Source organism: Micromesistius poutassou, assembly GCF_964030765.1.
Source record: "Micromesistius poutassou genome assembly, chromosome: 3".
NCBI classification, from domain to species: Eukaryota; Metazoa; Chordata; class Actinopteri; order Gadiformes; family Gadidae; genus Micromesistius; species Micromesistius poutassou.
Window position 1 is genome coordinate 19,291,766 of NC_140273.1, and position 21,153 is coordinate 19,312,918.

At 47.4% G+C, this 21,153-nt stretch overlaps 3 protein-coding genes across 3 annotated transcripts; all 3 read left to right on the forward strand.

Annotated features, from left to right (window-relative positions):
- Positions 1 to 3,639: 3,639 nt before the first annotated feature.
- On the forward strand, positions 3,640 to 4,600 carry LOC311341106 (uncharacterized protein; the record flags this gene model as incomplete). The annotated part of the gene is made up of 2 exons (XM_084466010.1): positions 3,640 to 4,281; positions 4,580 to 4,600. The coding sequence occupies 2 exons, from the start codon at positions 3,640 to 3,642 to the stop codon at positions 4,598 to 4,600; spliced, it is 663 nt and encodes a 220-aa protein (XP_084322136.1).
- A 4,202-nt stretch (positions 4,601 to 8,802) lies between these two features.
- LOC311341108 (uncharacterized protein) lies at positions 8,803 to 11,038 on the forward strand (the record flags this gene model as incomplete). The annotated part of the gene is made up of 2 exons (XM_084466011.1): positions 8,803 to 9,661; positions 11,004 to 11,038. The coding sequence occupies 2 exons, from the start codon at positions 8,803 to 8,805 to the stop codon at positions 11,036 to 11,038; spliced, it is 894 nt and encodes a 297-aa protein (XP_084322137.1).
- A 935-nt stretch (positions 11,039 to 11,973) lies between these two features.
- Positions 11,974 to 12,796, forward strand: LOC311341109 (uncharacterized protein; the record flags this gene model as incomplete). Its single annotated transcript, XM_084466012.1, has 2 exons — positions 11,974 to 12,588; positions 12,770 to 12,796. The coding sequence occupies 2 exons, from the start codon at positions 11,974 to 11,976 to the stop codon at positions 12,794 to 12,796; spliced, it is 642 nt and encodes a 213-aa protein (XP_084322138.1).
- Positions 12,797 to 21,153: the final 8,357 nt, after the last annotated feature.

The following is a 21,153-nucleotide window of genomic DNA, read 5'->3' on the forward strand; positions in this document are numbered from 1 at the left end:
GCACCAGCGACAACAACTGCTGGACCTACAACGACAGCTGCTACATCAACAACAAAAACTGCTGCAGCAACAACGACAAATGCAGAGCCAACCACTTTAACTGCTGGACCCACCGCAACATCTGCAGTACCCACAACAACTGCTGCACTAACGACAACAACTGCTGCACCAACGACAACAACTGCTGCACCAACGACAACTGCTGCACCCACCACAACTACTGCGGGACCAACTACCACAAATGCTTTACCAATGACAACAACTGATGCACCAACGACAACAACTGCTGGACTAACGAAAACAACTGCTGCACCAATGACAACAACTGCTGCAACAACGACTACAAGTGCTGCACCAACGACAACAACTGCTGGACCAATAACGACAACTGCTGCATCAACAACAACTGCTGCACCAACAACAACAACTGCTGCACCAACAATGATAACTTCAGGACCAACAATGATAACTTCAAGACCAACAACAACAACTGCTGCACCAAGGACAAGAACTGCTGCACCAACGACAACAAATGCTGAAATAACGACAACAATTGCTGCAGTAACGACGACAACTACCACACCAACAACGAAAACTTTAGGAGCAAAAACAATAACTGCTGAACCAACAACGACAATTGCTGCACCAACGAAAACAACTGCTGGATCAACGGCAACTGCTGCACCAACGACGACAACTGCTGCAAAAACAATGACAACTGCTGCACCAACAACAACAACTGCTGCACCAACAACGATAACTTCAGGACCAACAACAACAACTGCTGAACTAACGCCGACAACTGCTGCACCAACAACAACATTTGCCGCAGCAACAACAACAATTGCAGGACCAACAACAACAACTGTAGGACCCACAGCCACAACAGAAGAACAGACAACTGCAGGACCAATAACAGCAAATGCAATACACACAACTACTACTGCACAATCCACAACTGCTACAGCAGGACTCACTACAACTGAAGTACAAAAAACAACTGCAGGCCCAACAACTACAACAGCAAAACCATCAAGAACAGTTGCAGAACCAACAACAACTACTGGACTATTAACTACTACCGTAGGATCCACAACATCAACAACTGCTACAGCAGGACTCACTACAACTGCAGTACGAAAAACAACTGCAGGCCCAACATCTACAACAGCAAAACCATCAAGAACAGCTTCAGAACCAACAACAACTACTGGACTATTAACTACTACCGTAGGATCCACAACAGCCACAACTTCTGCACTAATGACAACAACTTATGCACCAACGACAACAACTGCTGCACCAACAACAACTGCTACACCAACGACAACAACTGCTTTACCAACGACAACAGCTGCACCCACCACAACTACTCCTGAACCAACAACCAGAACTGCTGCAACAATTAGAACAACTGATGCACCAACGACAACAACTGGTAAACCAACAACAACTGCTGGACCAACGAAAACAACTGCTGTACCAACAACAACTGCTGTACCAACGACAACAATTGCTGCACCAACAACGACAATTGCTGCACCAACAAAAACAAATGCTGGATCAACGACAACTGCTGCACCAACGACAACAGCTGCTGCACCAGCGACAACAACTGCTGGACCAACGACAGCTGCTGCACCAACAACAACAACTGCTGAACCAACGACAACTGCTGCACCCACCACAACTACTGAAGGACCAACAACCACAAATGCTGTACCAAAGACAACAACTGATGCACCAACGACAACAACTGCTGAACCAACGACAACAACTGCTGCACCAACGACAACAACTGCTGCACCAACGACAACAACTGCTGCACCAACAACAACAACTGCTGCATCAACAACAACTGCTGAACCAACAACGACAACTGCTGCACCAACAACGATAACTTCAGGACCAACAACGACAACTGCTGGACCCACCACAACATCTGCAGCACCCACAACAACTGCTGCACCAATGACAACAACTGCTGCACCAACGACAACAACTGTTGCACCAACGACAACGACTGCTGGTCCAACAACGACAACTGCTGCACCGACAACGACTGCTGCAGCAACAACGACAAATGCAAAACCACCCACTTTAAATGCTGGACCCACCACAACATCTGCAGTACCCACAACAACTGTTGCACCAACGACAACAACTGCTGCACCAAAGACAACAACTGCTGCACCAACAACGGTAACTTCAGGACCAACAAAAACAACTGCTGGACCCACCACAACATCTGCAGCATCCACAACAACTGCTGCACCAAGGACAACAACTGCTGCACGAACAACAACAACTGTTGCACCAACGACAACAAATGCTGAAATAACGACAACAACTGCTGCAGTAACAACGACAACTACCACACCAACAACGAAAACTTTAGGACCAACAACAATAACTGCTGAACCAAAAACGACAATTGCTGCACCAACGAAAACAATTGCTGGATCAACGACAACTGCTGCACCAATGACGACAACTGCTGCATCAACAATGACAACTGCTACACCAACAATGAGAACTTCAGGACCAACAACGACAACTGCTGGACCCATCAAAACAACTGCTGCCCCAACGACAACAACTGCTGAATTAACGACAACAACTGCTGCACCAACGACAACAACTGCTGCACCAACAACATCTGCTGCACCCACCACAACTACTCCTGGACCAACAACCACAATTGTTGCACCAATGACAACAACTGCTGCACCAACGACAACAACTGCTGGACCACTAACGACAACTGCTGTATCAAAAAAAACAATTGCAGGACCAACAACAAGTGCTGTACCAACGACAACAACTGCTGCACCAACAACGACAATTGCTGCACCAACAAAATCAAATGCTGGATCAACGACAACTGCTGCACCAACGACAACAGCTGCTGCACCAGCGACAACAACTGCTGGACCAACGACAGCTGCTGCACCAACAACAACAACTGCTGAACCAACGACAACTGCTGCACCCACCACAACTACTGCGGGACCAACAACCACAAATGCTGTACCAAAGACAACAACTGATGCACCAACGACAACAACTGCTGAACCAACGACAACAACTGCTGCACCAACGACAACAATTGCTGCACCAACGACAACAACTGCTGCACCAACAACAACAACTGCTGCATCAACAACAACTGCTGCACCAACAACAACAACTGCTGCACCAACAACGATAACTTCTGGAACAACAACAACAACTGCTGGACTATTAAATACTACCGTGGGATCCACAACATCAACAACTTCTGCACCGACGACAACAAATGCTACACCAACGGCAACAACTGCTTTACCAACGACGACAACTGCTCGACCAACGAGAACAGCTGCTCCAACGACAACAATTTCTGAAGCAACAACAACAAATGCAGAACCAACCACCACAACTGGTGGACCCACCACAACATTTGCAGTACCCACAACAACTGCTGCACCAACGACAACAATTGCTGCACCAACAACAACTGCTGCACCAACGACAACAACTGCTGCACCAGTGACAACAACTGCTGTACGAACAATGACAGCTGCTGCACCAATAACAACAACTGCTGCATCAACAACGACAACTGCTGCACCAACAACAATAACTGCTGCAGCAACAATGACAAATGCAGAGCCAACCACTTTAACTGCTGGACCAACCACAACAACTGCTGCACCAACGACAACAACTGCTGTACCAACAACAACTGCTGCACCCACCACAACTACTCCTGAACCAACAACCACAACTGCTGCACCAATGACAACAACTGATGCACCAACGCCAACAACTGCTAAACCAACAACAACTGCTGGACCAACGAAAACAACTGCTGTACCAACAACAACTGCTGCACCAACGACAACTGCTGCACCAGCGACAACTGCTGGACCAACAACGACAGCTGCTGCACCAACAACAACAACTGCTGCATCAACAATGACAACTGCTGCACCCACCACAACTACTGCTGAACAGACGACAACAACTGCTGCACCAACGACAACAACTGCTGAACCAACGACAACTGCTGCACCCACCACAACTACTGCGGGACCAACAACAACAACTGCTGCACCAACGACAACAAATGCTGAAATAACGACAACACCTGCTACAGTAACAACGACAACTACCACACCAACAACGAAAACATTAAGACCAACAACAATAACTGCTGAACCAACAACGACAATTGCTGCACCAACAAAAACAATTGCTGGATCAACGACAACTGCTGCACCAACGACGACAACTGCTGCAACAACAATGAAAACTGCTGCACCAACAATGAGAACTTCAGGACCAACAACGACAACTGCTGGACCCATCAAAACAACTGCTGCCCCAACGACAACAACTGCTGAATTAACGACAACAACTGCTGCACCAACGACAACAACTACTGCACCATCAACAACTGCTGCACCCACCACAACTACTCCTGAACCAACAACCACAACTACTGCACCAATGACAACAACTGATGCACCAACGACAACAACTGCTGCACCAACGGCAACTGCTGCACCCACCACAACTACTGCGGGACCAAAAGCCACAACTGGTGCACCAATGACAACAACTGATGCACCACCGACAACAACTGCTGAACCAACGACAACAACTGCTGGACCAATGACAAGAACTGCTGCACCAATGACAACAACTGATGCACCAACGACAACAACTGCTGAACCAACGACAACAACTGCTGGACCAACGAAAACAACTGCTGCACCAATGACAACAACTGCTGCACCAACGACAACAACTGCTGCACCAACAACAACAACTGCTGGACCAATAACGACAACTGTAGCACCCACAAAAACTGCTGCACCAACGACAACAACTGCTGCACCAACGACAACAACTGCTGCACCAACGACAACAACTGCTGGACCAATGACAACAACTGCTGCACCAACAACAACAAATGCTGCACCAACAACAACAACTGCTGCACCAACAAAAACAACTGCTGCACCAACAACGATAACTTCAGGACCAACAACAACAACTGCTGGACCCACCACAACATCTGCAGCACCCACAACAACTGCTGCACCAACAACAACTGCTGCACCCACCACAACTACTCCTGAACCAACAACCACAACTGCTGCACCAATGACAACAACTGATGCACCAACGACAACAACTGCTAAACCAACAACAACGGCTGGACCAACGAAAACAACTGCTGCACCAACGACATCAACTGCTGCACCAACGACAACAACTGATGCACCAACAATGACAATTGCTGCACCAACAAAAACAAATGCTGGATCAACGACAACTGGTGCACCAACGACGACAACAGCAGCAACAACACTGACAACTGCTACACCAACAATCACAACTGCTGCACCAACAACGACAACTGCTGCACTAACAACCGCAACTGCTGCACCAACGACAACAACTGCTGAACTAACCCCAAGAACTGCTGCCCCTACAACAACATTTGCTGCAGCAACAACAACAATTGCAGGACCAACAACAAAAACTGTAGGACCCAAAGCCACAACAGAAGGACAGACAACTGCAGGACCAATAACAACAAATGCAATACACACAACTACTACAGCACGATCCACAACTTCTACAGCAGGACTCATTACAACTGCAGTACAAAGAACAACTGCAGGCCCAACAACTACAACATCAAGAACAGCTGCAGAACCAACAACAACTACTGGACTATTAACTACTACCGTGAGATCCACAACATCAACAACTGCTGCACCGATGACAACAAATGCTACACCAACGACAACAGCTGCTTTTCCAACGACGACAACTGCTCGACCAACGACAACAGCTACACCAACGACAACAATTGCTGAAGCAACAACGACAAATGCAGAACCAACCACCACAACTGCTGCACCAACAACAACTGCTCCACCCACCACAACTACTCCTGAACCAACAACCACAACTGCTGCACCGATGACAACAACTGATGCAACAACGACAACAACTGCTAAACCAACAACAACTGCTGGACCAACGAAAACAACTGCTGCACCAACAACAACTGCTGCACCAACGACAAAAACTGCTGCACCAGCGACAACAACTGCTGTACAAACAACGACAGCTGCTGCACCAATAACAACAACTGCTGCATCACCAACGACAACTGCTGCACCAACAACAACAACTGCTGCAGCAACAATGACAAATGCAGAGCCAACCACTTTAACTGCTGGACCAACCACAACAAATACAGTACCCACAACAACTGCTGCACCAACGACAACAACTGCTGAACCAACGATAACAACTGCTGCACCAACGACAACAACTGCTGAACCAACAACAACGGCTGGACCAACGAAAACAACTGCTGCACCAACGACATCAACTGCTGCACCAACGACAACAACTGATGCACCAACAATGACAATTGCTGCACCAACAAAAACAAATGCTGGATCAACGACAACTGGTGCACCAACGACGACAACAGCAGCAACAACACTGACAACTGCTACACCAACAATCACAACTGCTGCACCAACAACGACAACTGCTGCACTAACAACCGCAACTGCTGCACCAACGACAACAACTGCTGAACTAACCCCAAGAACTGCTGCCCCTACAACAACATTTGCTGCAGCAACAACAACAATTGCAGGACCAACAACAAAAACTGTAGGACCCAAAGCCACAACAGAAGGACAGACAACTGCAGGACCAATAACAACAAATGCAATACACACAACTACTACAGCACGATCCACAACTTCTAAAGCAGGACTCATTACAACTGCAGTACAAAGAACAACTGCAGGCCCAACAACTACAACATCAAGAACAGCTGCAGAACCAACAACAACTACTGGACTATTAACTACTACCGTGGGATCCACAACATCAACAACTGCTACACCGATGACAACAAATGCTACACCAACGACAACAGCTGCTTTTCCAACGACGGCAACTGCTCGACCAACGACAACAGCTACACCAACGACAACAATTGCTGAAGCAACAACGACAAATGCAGAACCAACCACCACAACTGCTGCACCAACAACAACTGCTCCACCCACCACAACTACTCCTGAACCAACAACCACAACTGCTGCACCGATGACAACAACTGATGCAACAACGACAACAACTGCTAAACCAACAACAACTGCTGGACCAACGGAAACAACTGCTGCACCAACAACAACTGCTGCACCAACGACAACAACTGCTGCACCAGCGACAACAACTGCTGTACAAACAACGACAGCTGCTGCACCAATAACAACAACTGCTGCATCAACAACGACAACTGCTGCACCAACAACAACAACTGCTGCAGCAACAATGACAAATGCAGAGCCAACCACTTTAACTGCTGGACCAACCACAACAAATACAGTACCCACAACAACTGCTGCACCAACGACAACAACTGCTGAACCAACGATAACAACTGCTGCACCAACGACAACAACTGCTGAACCAAGAACAACTGCTGCACCAACAACAAAAACTGCTGCATTAGGAACAACTGCTGCACCAACAACAACAACTGCTGCAGCAACGACAACGACTGCTGGTCCAACAACGACAACTGCTGCACCGACAACAACGACTGCTGCAGCAACAACGACAAATGCAAAACCAACCACTTTAAATGCTGGACCCACCACAACATCTGCAGTACCCACAACAACTGTTGCACCAACGACAACAACTGCTGCACCAACGACAACAACTGCTGCACCAACAACGATAACTTCAGTACCAACAAAAACAAATGCTGGACCCACCACAACATATGCAGCACCCACAACAACTGCTGCACCAAGGACAACAACTGCTGCTCCAACAACAACAACTGCTGCACCAGCGACAACAAATGCTGAAATAACGACAACAACTGCTACAGTAACAACGACAACTACCACACCAAGAACGCAAACTTTAAGACCAACAACAATAACTGCTGAACCAACAACGACAATTGCTGCACCAACGAAAACAATTGCTGGATCAACGACAACTGCTGCACCAACGACGACAAATGCTGCAACAACAATGAAAACTTCAGGACCAACAGCGACAACTGCTGGACCCATCAAAACAACTGCTGCCTCAACGACAACAACTGCTGAATTAACGACAACAACTGCTGCACCAACGACAACAACTGCTGCACCATCAACAACTGCTGCACCCACCAAAACAACTCCTGAACCAACAACCACAACTACTGCACCAATGACAACAACTGATGCACCAACGACAACAACTGCTGCACCAACAACGATAACTTCAGTACCAACAAAAACAAATGCTGGACCCACCACAACATATGCAGCACCCACAACAACTGCTGCACCAAGGACAACAACTGCTGCTCCAACAACAACAACTGCTGCACCAGCGACAACAAATGCTGAAATAACGACAACAACTGCAACAGTAACAACGACAACTACCACACCAAGAACGCAAACTTTAAGACCAACAACAATAACTGCTGAACCAACAACAACAATTGCTGCACCAACGAAAACAATTGCTGGATCAACGACAACTGCTGCACCAACGACGACAAATGCTGCAACAACAATGAAAACTTCAGGACCAACAGCGACAACTGCTGGACCCATCAAAACAACTGCTGCCTCAACGACAACAACTGCTGAATTAACGACAACAACTGCTGCACCAACGACAACAACTGCTGCACCATCAACAACTGCTGCACCCACCAAAACTACTCCTGAACCAACAACCACAACTACTGCACCAATGACAACAACTGATGCACCAACGACAACAACTGCTGTACCAACGGCAACTGCTGCACCCACCACAACTACTGCGGGACCAAAAACCACAACTGGTGCACCAATGACAACAACTGATGCACCACCGACAACAACTGATGCACCACCGACAACAACTGCTGAACCAACGACAACAACTGCTGGACCAATGACAACAACTGCTGCACCAATGACAACAACTGATGCACCAACGACAACAACTGCTGAACCAACAACAACAACTGCTGGACCAACGAAAACAACTGCTGCACCAATGAAAACAACTGCTGCACCAACGACAACAACTGCTGCACCAACAACAACAACTGCTGCTGGACCAATAACGACAACTGCTGCATCAACAACAACTGCTGCACCAACAACAACAACTGCTGCACCAACAACGATAACTTCAGGACCAACAACAACAACTGCTGGACCCACCACAACATCTACAGCACCCACAACAACTGCTGCACCAACGACAACAACTGCTGCACCAACGACAACAACTGCTGCACCAACGACAACGACTGCTGGACCAACAACGACAACTGCTGCACCGACAACAACAACTACTGCAGCAATAACGACAAATGCAAAACCAACCACTTTAATTGCTGGACCCACCACAACATCTGCAGTACCCACAACTACTGTTGCACCAACGACAACAACTGCTGCACCAACGACAACAACTGCTGCACCAACGGCAACTGCTGCACCCACCACAACTGGTGCACCAATGACAACAACTGATGCACCAACGACAACAACTGCTGAGCCAACGACAACAACTGCTGGACCAATGACAACAACTGCTGCACCAACGACAACAAATGGTGCACCAACAACAACAACTGCTGCACCAACGACAACAAATGCTGAAATAACGACAACAACTCCTGCAGTAACAACGACAACTACCACACCAACAACGAAAACTTTAGGACCAACAACAATAACTGTTGAACCAACAACGACAATTGCTGCATCAACGAAAACAACTGCTGGATCAACGACAACTGCTGCAACAACAATGACAACTGCTGCACCAACAATGAGAACTTCAGGACAAACAACGACAACTGCTGGACCCACCACAACAACTGCTGCCCCAACGACAACAACTGCTGAATTAACGACAACAACTGCTGCACCAACGACAACAACTGCTGCACCAACAACAACTGCTGCACCCATCACAACTACTCCTGGACCAACAACGACAACTGCTGCATCAACAACAACAATTGCAGGACCAACAAAAACAACTGCTGAACTAACGCCAACAACTGCTGCACCAACAACAACATTTGCTGTAGCAACAACAACAATTGCAGGACCAACAACAACAACTGTAGGACCCACAGCCACAACAGAAGGACAGACAACTGCAGGACCAATAACAACAAATGCAATATACACAACTACTACAGCACGATCCACAACTTCTACAGCAGGACTCACTACAACTGCAGTACAAAGAACAACTGCAGGCCCAACAACTACAACAGCAAAACCATCAAGAACAGCTGCAGAACCAACAACAACTACTGGACTATTAACTACTACCGTGGGATCCACAACATCAACAACTGCTGCACCGACGACAACAACTGCTACACCAACGACAACAACTGCTTTACCAACGACGACAACTGCTCAACCAACAACAACTGCTGGACCAACGAAAACAACTGCTGCACCAACAACAACTGCTGCACCAACGACAACAACTGCTGCACCAGCGACAACAACTGCTGGACCAACAACGACAGCTGCTGCACCAACAACAACAACTGCTGCATCAACAACGACAATTGCTGCACCAACAACAACAACTGATGCAGCAACAACGACAAATGCAGAGCCAACCACTTTAACTGCTGGACCCACCACAACATCTGCAATACCCACAACAACTGCTGAACTAACGCCAACAACTGCTGCACCAACAACAACAACATTTGATGCAGCAATAACAACAACTGTAGGACCAACAACAACAACTGTAGGACCCACAGCCACAACAGAAGGACAGACAACTTCAGGACCAATAACAACAAATGCAATACACACAACTACTACAGCACGATCCACAACTGGTACAGCAGGACTCACTACAACTGTAGTACAAAAAACAACTGCAGGCCCAACAACTACAACAGCAAAACCACCAAGAATCGCTGCAGAACCAACAACTACTGGACTATTAACTACTACCGTAGGATCCACAACATCAACAACTGCTGCACCAACGACAACTGCTAGACCAACAACAACAACTGCTTTACCAACGACGACAACTGCTCGAACAACGACAACAGCTGCACCAACGACAACAATTGCTGAAGCAACAACAACTGCTGCACCCACCACTACTACTCCTGAACCAACAACCACAACTGCTGCACCAATGACAACAACTGATGCACCAACTGCTAAACCAACAACAACTGCTGGACCAACGAAAACAACTGCTGCACCAACGACAACAACTGCTGCACCAACGACAACAACTGCTGCACAAACAACAACAATTGCTGCACCAACAAAAACAAATGCTGGATCAACGACAACTGGTGCACCAACGACGACAACAGCTGCAACAACAATGACAATGTACATTGCAGTACAAAGAACAACTGCAGGCCCAACAACTACAACAGCAAAACCATCAAGAACAGCTGCAGAACCAACAACAACTACTGGATTATTAACTACTACCGTGGGATCCACAACATCAACAACTGCTGCACCGACGACAACAACTGCTACACCAACGACAACAACTGCTTTACCAACGACGACAACTGCTCAACCAAGAACAACTGCTGGACCAACGAAAACAACTGCTGCACCAACGCCAACAACTGCTGCACCAGCGACAACAACTGCTGGACCAACAACGACAGCTGCTGCACCAACAACAACAACTGCTGCATCAACAACGACAATTGCTGCACCAACAACAACAACTGCTGCAGCAACAACGACAAATGCAGAGCCAACCACTTTAACTGCTGGACCCACCACAACATCTGCAATACCCACAACAACTGCTGAAATAACGACAACAACTGCTGCACCAACGACAACTGCTGCACCCACCACAACTACTGCGGGACCAACAACCACAAATGCTGTACCAATGACAACAACTGATGCACCAACGTCAACAACTGCTGTACCAACGACAACAACTGCTGGACCAACGAAAACAACTGCTGCACCAATGACAACAACAGATGCAGCAATGATAACAACTGCTAAACCAACAACAACTGCTGGACCAATGAAAATAACTGCTGCACCAACAAGAACAACTGCTGCACCAACGACAACAAATGCTGCACCAACAACAACAATTGCTGCACCAACAACGATAACTTCAGGACCAACAGAAACAACTGCTGGACACACCAAAACAACTGCTGCCCCAACGACAACAACTGCTGAATTAACAACAACAACTGCTGCACCAACGACAACAACTGCTGCACCAACAACAACAACTGCTGCACCAACAACAACTGCTGCACCCACCACAACTACTCCTGGACCAACAACCACAATTGCTGCACCAATGACAACAACTGCTGCACCAACGACAACAACTGCTGGACCACCAACGACAACTGCTGCATCAACAACAACAATTGCAGGACCAACAACAACAACTGCTGAACTAACGCCAACAACTGCTGCACCAACAACAACATTTGCTGCAGTAACAACAACAACTGCAGGACCAACAACAACAACTGTAGGACCCAAAGCCACAACAGAAGGACAGACAACTGCAGGACCAATAACAACAAATGCAATTCCCACAACTACTACAGCACGATCCACAACTGGTACAGCAGGACTCACTACAACTGCCGTACAAAAAACAACTGCAGGCCCAACAACTACAACAGCAAAACCATCAAGAATCGCTGCAGAACCATCAACAACTACTGGACTATTAAATACTACCGTAGGATCCACAACATCAACAACTGCTGCACCAACGACAACAACTGCTACACCAACAACAACAACTGCTATACCAACGACGACAACTGCTCGAACAACGACAACAACTGCTGCCCCAACAACAACTGCTGCACCGACCACAACTACTCCTGGACCAACAACCACAATTGATGCACCAATGACAACAACTACTGCACCAACGACGACAACTGCTGCAACAACAATGACAACTGCTGCACCAACAATGAGAACTTCAGGACCAACAACGACAACTTCTGGACCCACCACAACAACTGCTGCCCCAACGACAACAACTGCTGAATTAACGACAACAACTGCTACACCAACAACAACAACTGCTATACCAACGACGACAACTGCTCGAACAACGACAACAGCTGCACCAACGACAACAATTGCTGAAGCAACAACGACAAATGCAGAACCAACCACCACAACTGCTGGACCCACCACAACATTTGCAGTCCCCACGACAACTGTTGAACCAACGACAACAACTGCTGCACCCTCCACAACTACTCCTGAACCAACAACCACAACTGCTGCACCAATGACAACAACTGATGCACCAACTGCTAAACCAACAACAACTGCTGGACCAACGAAAACAACTGCTGCACCAACGACAACAACTGCTGCACCAACGACAACAACTGCTGCACCAACAACCACAACTGCTGCATCAACAAAAACAACTGCTGAACTAACACCAACAACTGCTGCCCCAACAACAACATTTGCTGTAGCAACAACAACAATTGCAGGACCAACAACAACAACTGTAGGACCCACAGCCACAACAGAAGGACAGACAACTGCAGGACCAATAACAACAAATGCAATACACACAACTACTACAGCACTATCCACAACTGCTACAGCAGGACTCACTACAACTGCAGTACAAAGAACAACTGCAGGCCCAACAACTACAACAGCAAAACCATCAAGAACAGCTGCAGAACCAACAACAACTACTGGACTATTAACTACTACCGTGGGATCCACAACATCAACAACTGCTGCACCGACGACAACAACTGCTACACCAACGACAACAACTGCTTTACCAACGACGACAACTGCTCAACCAACAACAACTGCTGGACCAACGAAAACAACTGCTGCACCAACAACAACTGCTGCACCAACTACAACAACTGCTGCACCAGCGACAACAACTGCTGGATCAACAACGACAGCTGCTGCACCAACAACAACAACTGCTGAATCAACAACGACAATTGCTGCACCAACAACAACAACTGCTGCAGCAACAACGACAAATGCAGAGCCAACCACTTTAACTGCTGGACCCACCACAACATTTGCAATACCCACAACAACTGCTGCACTAACGACAACAACTGCTGCACCAACGACAACTGCTGCACCCACCACAACTACTGCGGGACCAACAACCACAACTGCTGAACCAACGACAACAACTGCTGGACCAACGAAAACAACTGCTGCACCAATGACAACAACTGATGCACCAATGATAACAACTGCTGGACCAATGAAAATAACTGCTGCACCAACAAGAACAACTGCTGCACCAACGACAAGAAATGCTGCACCAACAACAACTGCTTCACCGACCAAAACTACTCCTGGACCAACAACCACAATTGCTGCACCAATGACAACAACTACTGCACCAACGACAACAACTGCTGGACCACCAACGACAACTGCTGCATCAACAACAACAATTGCAGGACCAACAACAACAACTGCTGAACTAACGCCAACAACTGCTGCACCAACAACAACATTTGCTGCAGAAACAACAACAATTGCAGGACCAACAACAACAACTGTAGGACCAACAGCCACAACAGAAGGACAGAAAACTGCAGGACCAATAACAACAAATGCAATACACACAACTACTACAGCACGATCCACAACTGGTACAGCAGGACTCACTACAACTGCAGTACAAAAAACAACTGCAGGCCCAACAACTACAACAGCAAAACCATCAAGAACCGCTGCAGAACCAACAACAACTACTGGACTATTAACTACTACCGTAGGATCCACAACATCAACAACTGCTGCACCAACTACAACAACTGCTTTACCAACGACGACAACTGCTCAACCAACAACTACTGCTGGACCAACGAAAACAACTGATGCACCAACAACAACTGCTGCACCAACGACAACAACTGCTGCACCAGCAACAACAACTGCTGGACCAACAACGACAGCTGCATCAATAACGACAAATGCTGCACCAACAACAACAACTGCTGCAGCAACAACGACAAATGCAGAGCCAACCACTTTAATTGCTGGACCCACCACAACATCTGCAATACCCACAACAACTGCTGCACTAACGACAACAACTGCTGCACCAACGACAACAACTGCTGCACCAACGACAAATGCTGCACCCACCACAACTACTGCGGGACCAACAACCACAAATGCTGTACCAATGACAACAACTGATGCACCAACGACAACAACTGCTTTACCAACGACGACAACTGCTCGACCAACGACAACAGCTTCACCAACAACAACAATTGCTGAAGCAACAACGCCAAATGCAGAACCAACCACCACAACTGCTGGACCCACCACAACATTTGCAGTACCCACAACAACTGCTGCACCAACAACAACTGCTGCACCCACCACAACTACTCCTGAACCAACAACCACAACTGCTGCACCGATGACAACAACTGATGCACCAACGACAACAACTGCCAAACCAACAACAACTGCTGGATCAACGAAAACAACTGCTGCACCGACAACAACTGCTGAACCAACGACAACAACTGCTGCACCAGCGACAACAACTGCTGGACCAACAATGACAGCTGCTGCACCAACAACAACAACTGCTGCATCAACAACAACAACTGCTGCAGCAACAACGACAAAAGCAGAGCCAACCACTTTAATTGCTGGACCCACCACAGCATCTGCAGTACCCACAACAACTGCTGCACCAACGACAACAACTGCTGCACCAACGACAACTGCTGCACCCACCACAACTACTGCGGGACCAACAATCACAAATGCTGTACCAATGACAACAACTGATGCACCAACGACAACTGCTGCACCCACAACAACTATTGCGGGACCAACAACCACAAATGCTGTACCAATGACAACAACTGATGCACCAACGACAACAACTGCTGCAACAACGACAACAACTGCTGCACCAACGAAAACAACTGCTGCACCAACAATGATAACTTCAGGACCAACAACAACAACTGCTGGACCCAACAAAACATCTGCAGCACCCAAAACAACTGCTGCACCAACGACAACAACTGCTGAAATAACAACTGCTGCAGTAACAACGACAACTACCACACCAACAACGAAAAGTTTAGGACCAACAACAATAACTGCTGAACCAACATCGACAATTGCTTCACCAATGACAACAACTGATGCACCAACGACAACAACTGCTAAACCAACTACAACTGCTGGACCAATAAAAACAACTGCTGCACCAACAACAACTGCTGCACCAACGACAACAACTGCTGCACCAGCGACAACAACTGCTGGACCAACAACGACAAATGCAGAGCCAACGACAACTGCTGCACCAACCACAACTACTGCGGGACCAACAACCACAAATGCTATACCAATGACAACAACTGCTGAACCAACGACAACAATTGCTGGACCAACAAAAACAGCTGCTGCACCAATGACAACAACTGCTGCACCAACGACAACAACTGCTGCACCAACTACAACAACTGCTGGACCAATAACGACAACTGCTGCATCAACAACAACTGCTGCACCAACAACAACAACTGCTGCACCAACAACAATAACTTCAGGACCAACAACAACAACTGCTGGACCCACCACAACATCTGCAGCACCCACAACAACTGCTGCACCAACGACAACAACTGCTGAACCAACGAAAACAACTGCTGCACCAACGACAACGACTGCTGGTCCAACAATGACAACTGCTGCACCGACAACAACAACTGCTGCAGCAACAACGACAAATGCAAAACCAACCACTTTAATTGCTGGACCCACCACAACATCTGCAGTACCCACAACAACTGTTGCACCAACGACAACAACTGCTGCACCAATGACAACAACTGCTGCACCAACGAAAACAACTGCTGGACCACCAACGACAACTGCTGCATCAACAACAACAATTGCAGGACCAACAACCACAATTGTTGCACCAATGACAACTGCTGCACCAACGACAACAACTGCTGGACCACTAACGACAACTGCTGCATCAAAAACAACAATTGCAGGACCAACAACAACAACTGCTGAACTAACAACAACATTTGCTGCAGCAACAACAACAATTGCAGGACCAACAACAACAACTGTAGTACCCACAGCCACAACAGAAGGACAGACAACTGCAGGACCAATAACAACAAATACAATACACACAACTACTACAGCACGATCCACAACTGCTACAGCAGGACTCACTACAACTGCAGTACAAAGAACAACTGCAGGCCCAACAACTACAACAGCAAAACCATCAAGAACAGCTGCAGAACCAACAACAACTACTGGACTATTAACTACTACTGTGGGATCCACAACATCAACAACTGCTGCACCGACGACAACAACTGCTACACCAACGACAACAGCTGCTTTTCCAACGACGACGACTGCTCGACCAACGACAACAGCTGCACCAACGACAACAATTGCTGAAGCAACAACGACAAATGCAGAACCAACCACCACAACTGCTGAACCCACCACAACATTTGCAGTACCCACAACAACTGCTGCACAAACGACAACAACTGCTGTAGCAACAACAACTGCTGCACCCACCACAACTACTCCTGAACCAACAACGACAACTGCTGCACCAACAACAACAACTGATGCAGCAAAAACGACAAATGCAGAGCCAACCACTTTAACTGCTGGACCCACCACAACAACTGCAGTACCCACAACAATTGCTGCACTAACGACAACAACTGCTGCACCAACGACAACAACTGCTGCACCAACGACAAATGCTGCACCCTTTAGAACTACTGCGGGGCCAACAACCACAAATGCTGTACCAATGACAACAACTGATGCACCAACAACAACAACTGCTGAATCAACGACAACAACTGCTGGACCCACCACAACATCTGCAGCACCCACAACAACTGCTGCACCAATGACAACAACTGCTGCACCAACGACAACAAGTGCTGCACCAACAACAACAACTGCTGAACTAACGCCAACAACTGCTGCCCCAACAACAACATTTGCTGCAGCAACAACAACAATTGCAGGACCAACAACACCAACTGTAGGACCCACAGCCACAACAGAAGGACAGACAACTGCAGGACCAATAACAACAAATGCAATACACACAACTACTACAGCAATATCCACAACTGCTACAGCAGGACTCACTACAACTGCAGTACAAAGAACAACTGCAGGCCCAACAACTACAACAGCAAAACCATCAAGAACAGCTGCAGAACCAACAACAACTACTGGACTATTAACTACTACCGTGGGATCCACAACATCAACAACTGCTGCACCGACGACAACAACTGCTACACCAACGACAACAACTGCTTTACCAACAACGACAACTGCTCGACCAACGACAACAGCTGCATCAACGACAACAATGGCTGAAGCAATAACGACAAATGCAGAACCAACTATCACAACTGCTGGACCCACCACAACATTTGCAGTACCCACAACAACTACTCCTGAACCAACAACCACAACTGCTGCACCAATGACAACAACTGATGCACCAACGCCAACAACTGCTAAACCAACAACAACTGCTGGACCAACGAAAACAACTGCTGCACCAACGACAACTGCTGCACCAACGACAACAACTGCTGCACCAGCGACAACAACTGCTGAACCAACGACAACTGCTGCACCCACCACAACTAATGCGGGACGAACAACCACAAATGCTGTACCAATGACAACAACTGATGCACCAACGACAACAACTGCTGAACCAACGACAACAACTGCTGGACCAACAAAAACAACTGCTGCAACAATGACAACAACTGCTGCACCAACGACAACAACTGCTGCACCAACAACAACAACTGCTGCATCAACAACAACTGCTGCACCAACAACAACAACTGCTGCACCAACAACGATAACTTCAGGACCAACAACAACAACTGCTGGACCCACCACAACATCTGCAGCACCCACAACAACTGCTGCACCAACGACAACAACTGCTGCACCAACGACAACGACTGCTGGTCCAACAACGACAACTGCTGCACCGACAACAACGACTGCTGCAGCAACAACAACAAATGCAAAACCAACCACTTTAAATGCTGGACCCACCACAACATCTGCAGTACCCACAACAACTGTTGCACCAACGACAACAACTGCTGCACCAATGACAACAACTGCTGCACCAACGGCAACTGCTGCACCCACCACAACTACTGCGGGACCAAAAACCACAACTGGTGCACTAATGACAACAACTGATGCACCAACGACAACAACTGCTGAACCAACGACAACAACTGCTGGACCAATGACAACATCTGCTGCACCAATGACAACAACTGGTGCACCAATGACAACAACTGCTAAACCAACGAAAATAACTGCTGCACCAACAAGAACAACTGCTGCACCAACGACAACAAATGCTGCACCAACAAAAACAACTGCTGGACCCACCACAACATCTGCAGCACTCACAACAACCGCTGCACCAAGGACAGCAACTGCTGCACCAACAACAACTGCTGCACCAACGACAACAAATGCTGAAATAACGACAACAACTGCTGCAGTAACAACGACAACTACCACACCAACAACGAAAACTTTAGGACCAACAACAATAACTGCTGAACCAACAACGACAATTGCTGCACCAAAGAAAACAACTGCTGGATCAACGACAATTGCTGCACCAACAATGAGAACTTCAGGACCAACAACGACAACTGCTGGACCCACCACAACAACTGCTGCCCCAACGACAACAACTGCTGCACCAACAACGAAAACTGCTGCACCAACGACAACAACTGCTGCACCAACAACAACAACTGCTGCACCAACAACGAAAACTGCTGCACCAACAACAATAACTGCTGCACCAACAACGACAATTGCTGCACCAAGGAAAACAACTGCTGGATCAACGACAACTGCTACAACAACAATGACAACTGCTGTACCAACAACGACAACTTCAGGACCAACAACAACAACTGCTGGACCCACCACAACAACTGCTGCCCCAACGACAACAACTGCTGCACCAACGACAACATTTTCTGCAGCAACAACAACAATTGCAGGACCAACAACAAGAACTGTAGGACCCACAGTCACAACAGAAGGACAGACAACTGCAGGACCAATAACAACAAATGCAATTCACACAACTACTACAGCACAATCCACAACTACTACAGCAGGACTCACTACAACTGCAGTACAAAGAACAACTGCAGGCCCAACAACTACAACAGCAATACCATCAAGAACAGCTACAGAACCAACAACTACTGGACTATTAACTTCTACCGTGGGATCCACAACAACTGCTGGACCCACCACATCTGCAGCACCCACAACAATTGCTGCACCAACGACAACAACTGCTGAACCAACGACAACAACTGCTACACCAACGACAACAACTGCTGCACCAACAACGACAATTTCTGCACTAACAAAAACAAATGCTGGATCAACGACAACTGCTGCACCAACGACGACAACTGCTGCAACAACAATGACAACTGCTGCACCAACAATCACAACTGCTGCACCAACAACGACAACTGCTGCACTAACAACGGCAACTGCTGCACCAACGAAAACAACTGCTGAACTAACGCCAACAACTGCTGCCCCAACAACAACATTTGCTGCAGCAACGACAACAAATGCCGCACCCAAAACAACTTTTTTAGGACAAACAACAACAACTGCTGCACCAACAACGACAAATGCTGCACCAACAACAACTGCACCACCAACAACAACAACTGCAGGACCAACAACGACAACTGCTGGACAAACAACAACTGCTGGTCCAACAGCTACAACTGCATTGCCAAAAACAACAACTGCAGGACTGACAACGACAACTGCTGAACCAACAACAATTGCTGGACCAACAGCTTCAAATGCAGGACCAATATCAACAACTGCTTTACCAACAACTGCAGGACCAACAACAACAACATTAACTACTACTGCGGGATCCACAACAAAGACTGCAGGACTACCAACGCCA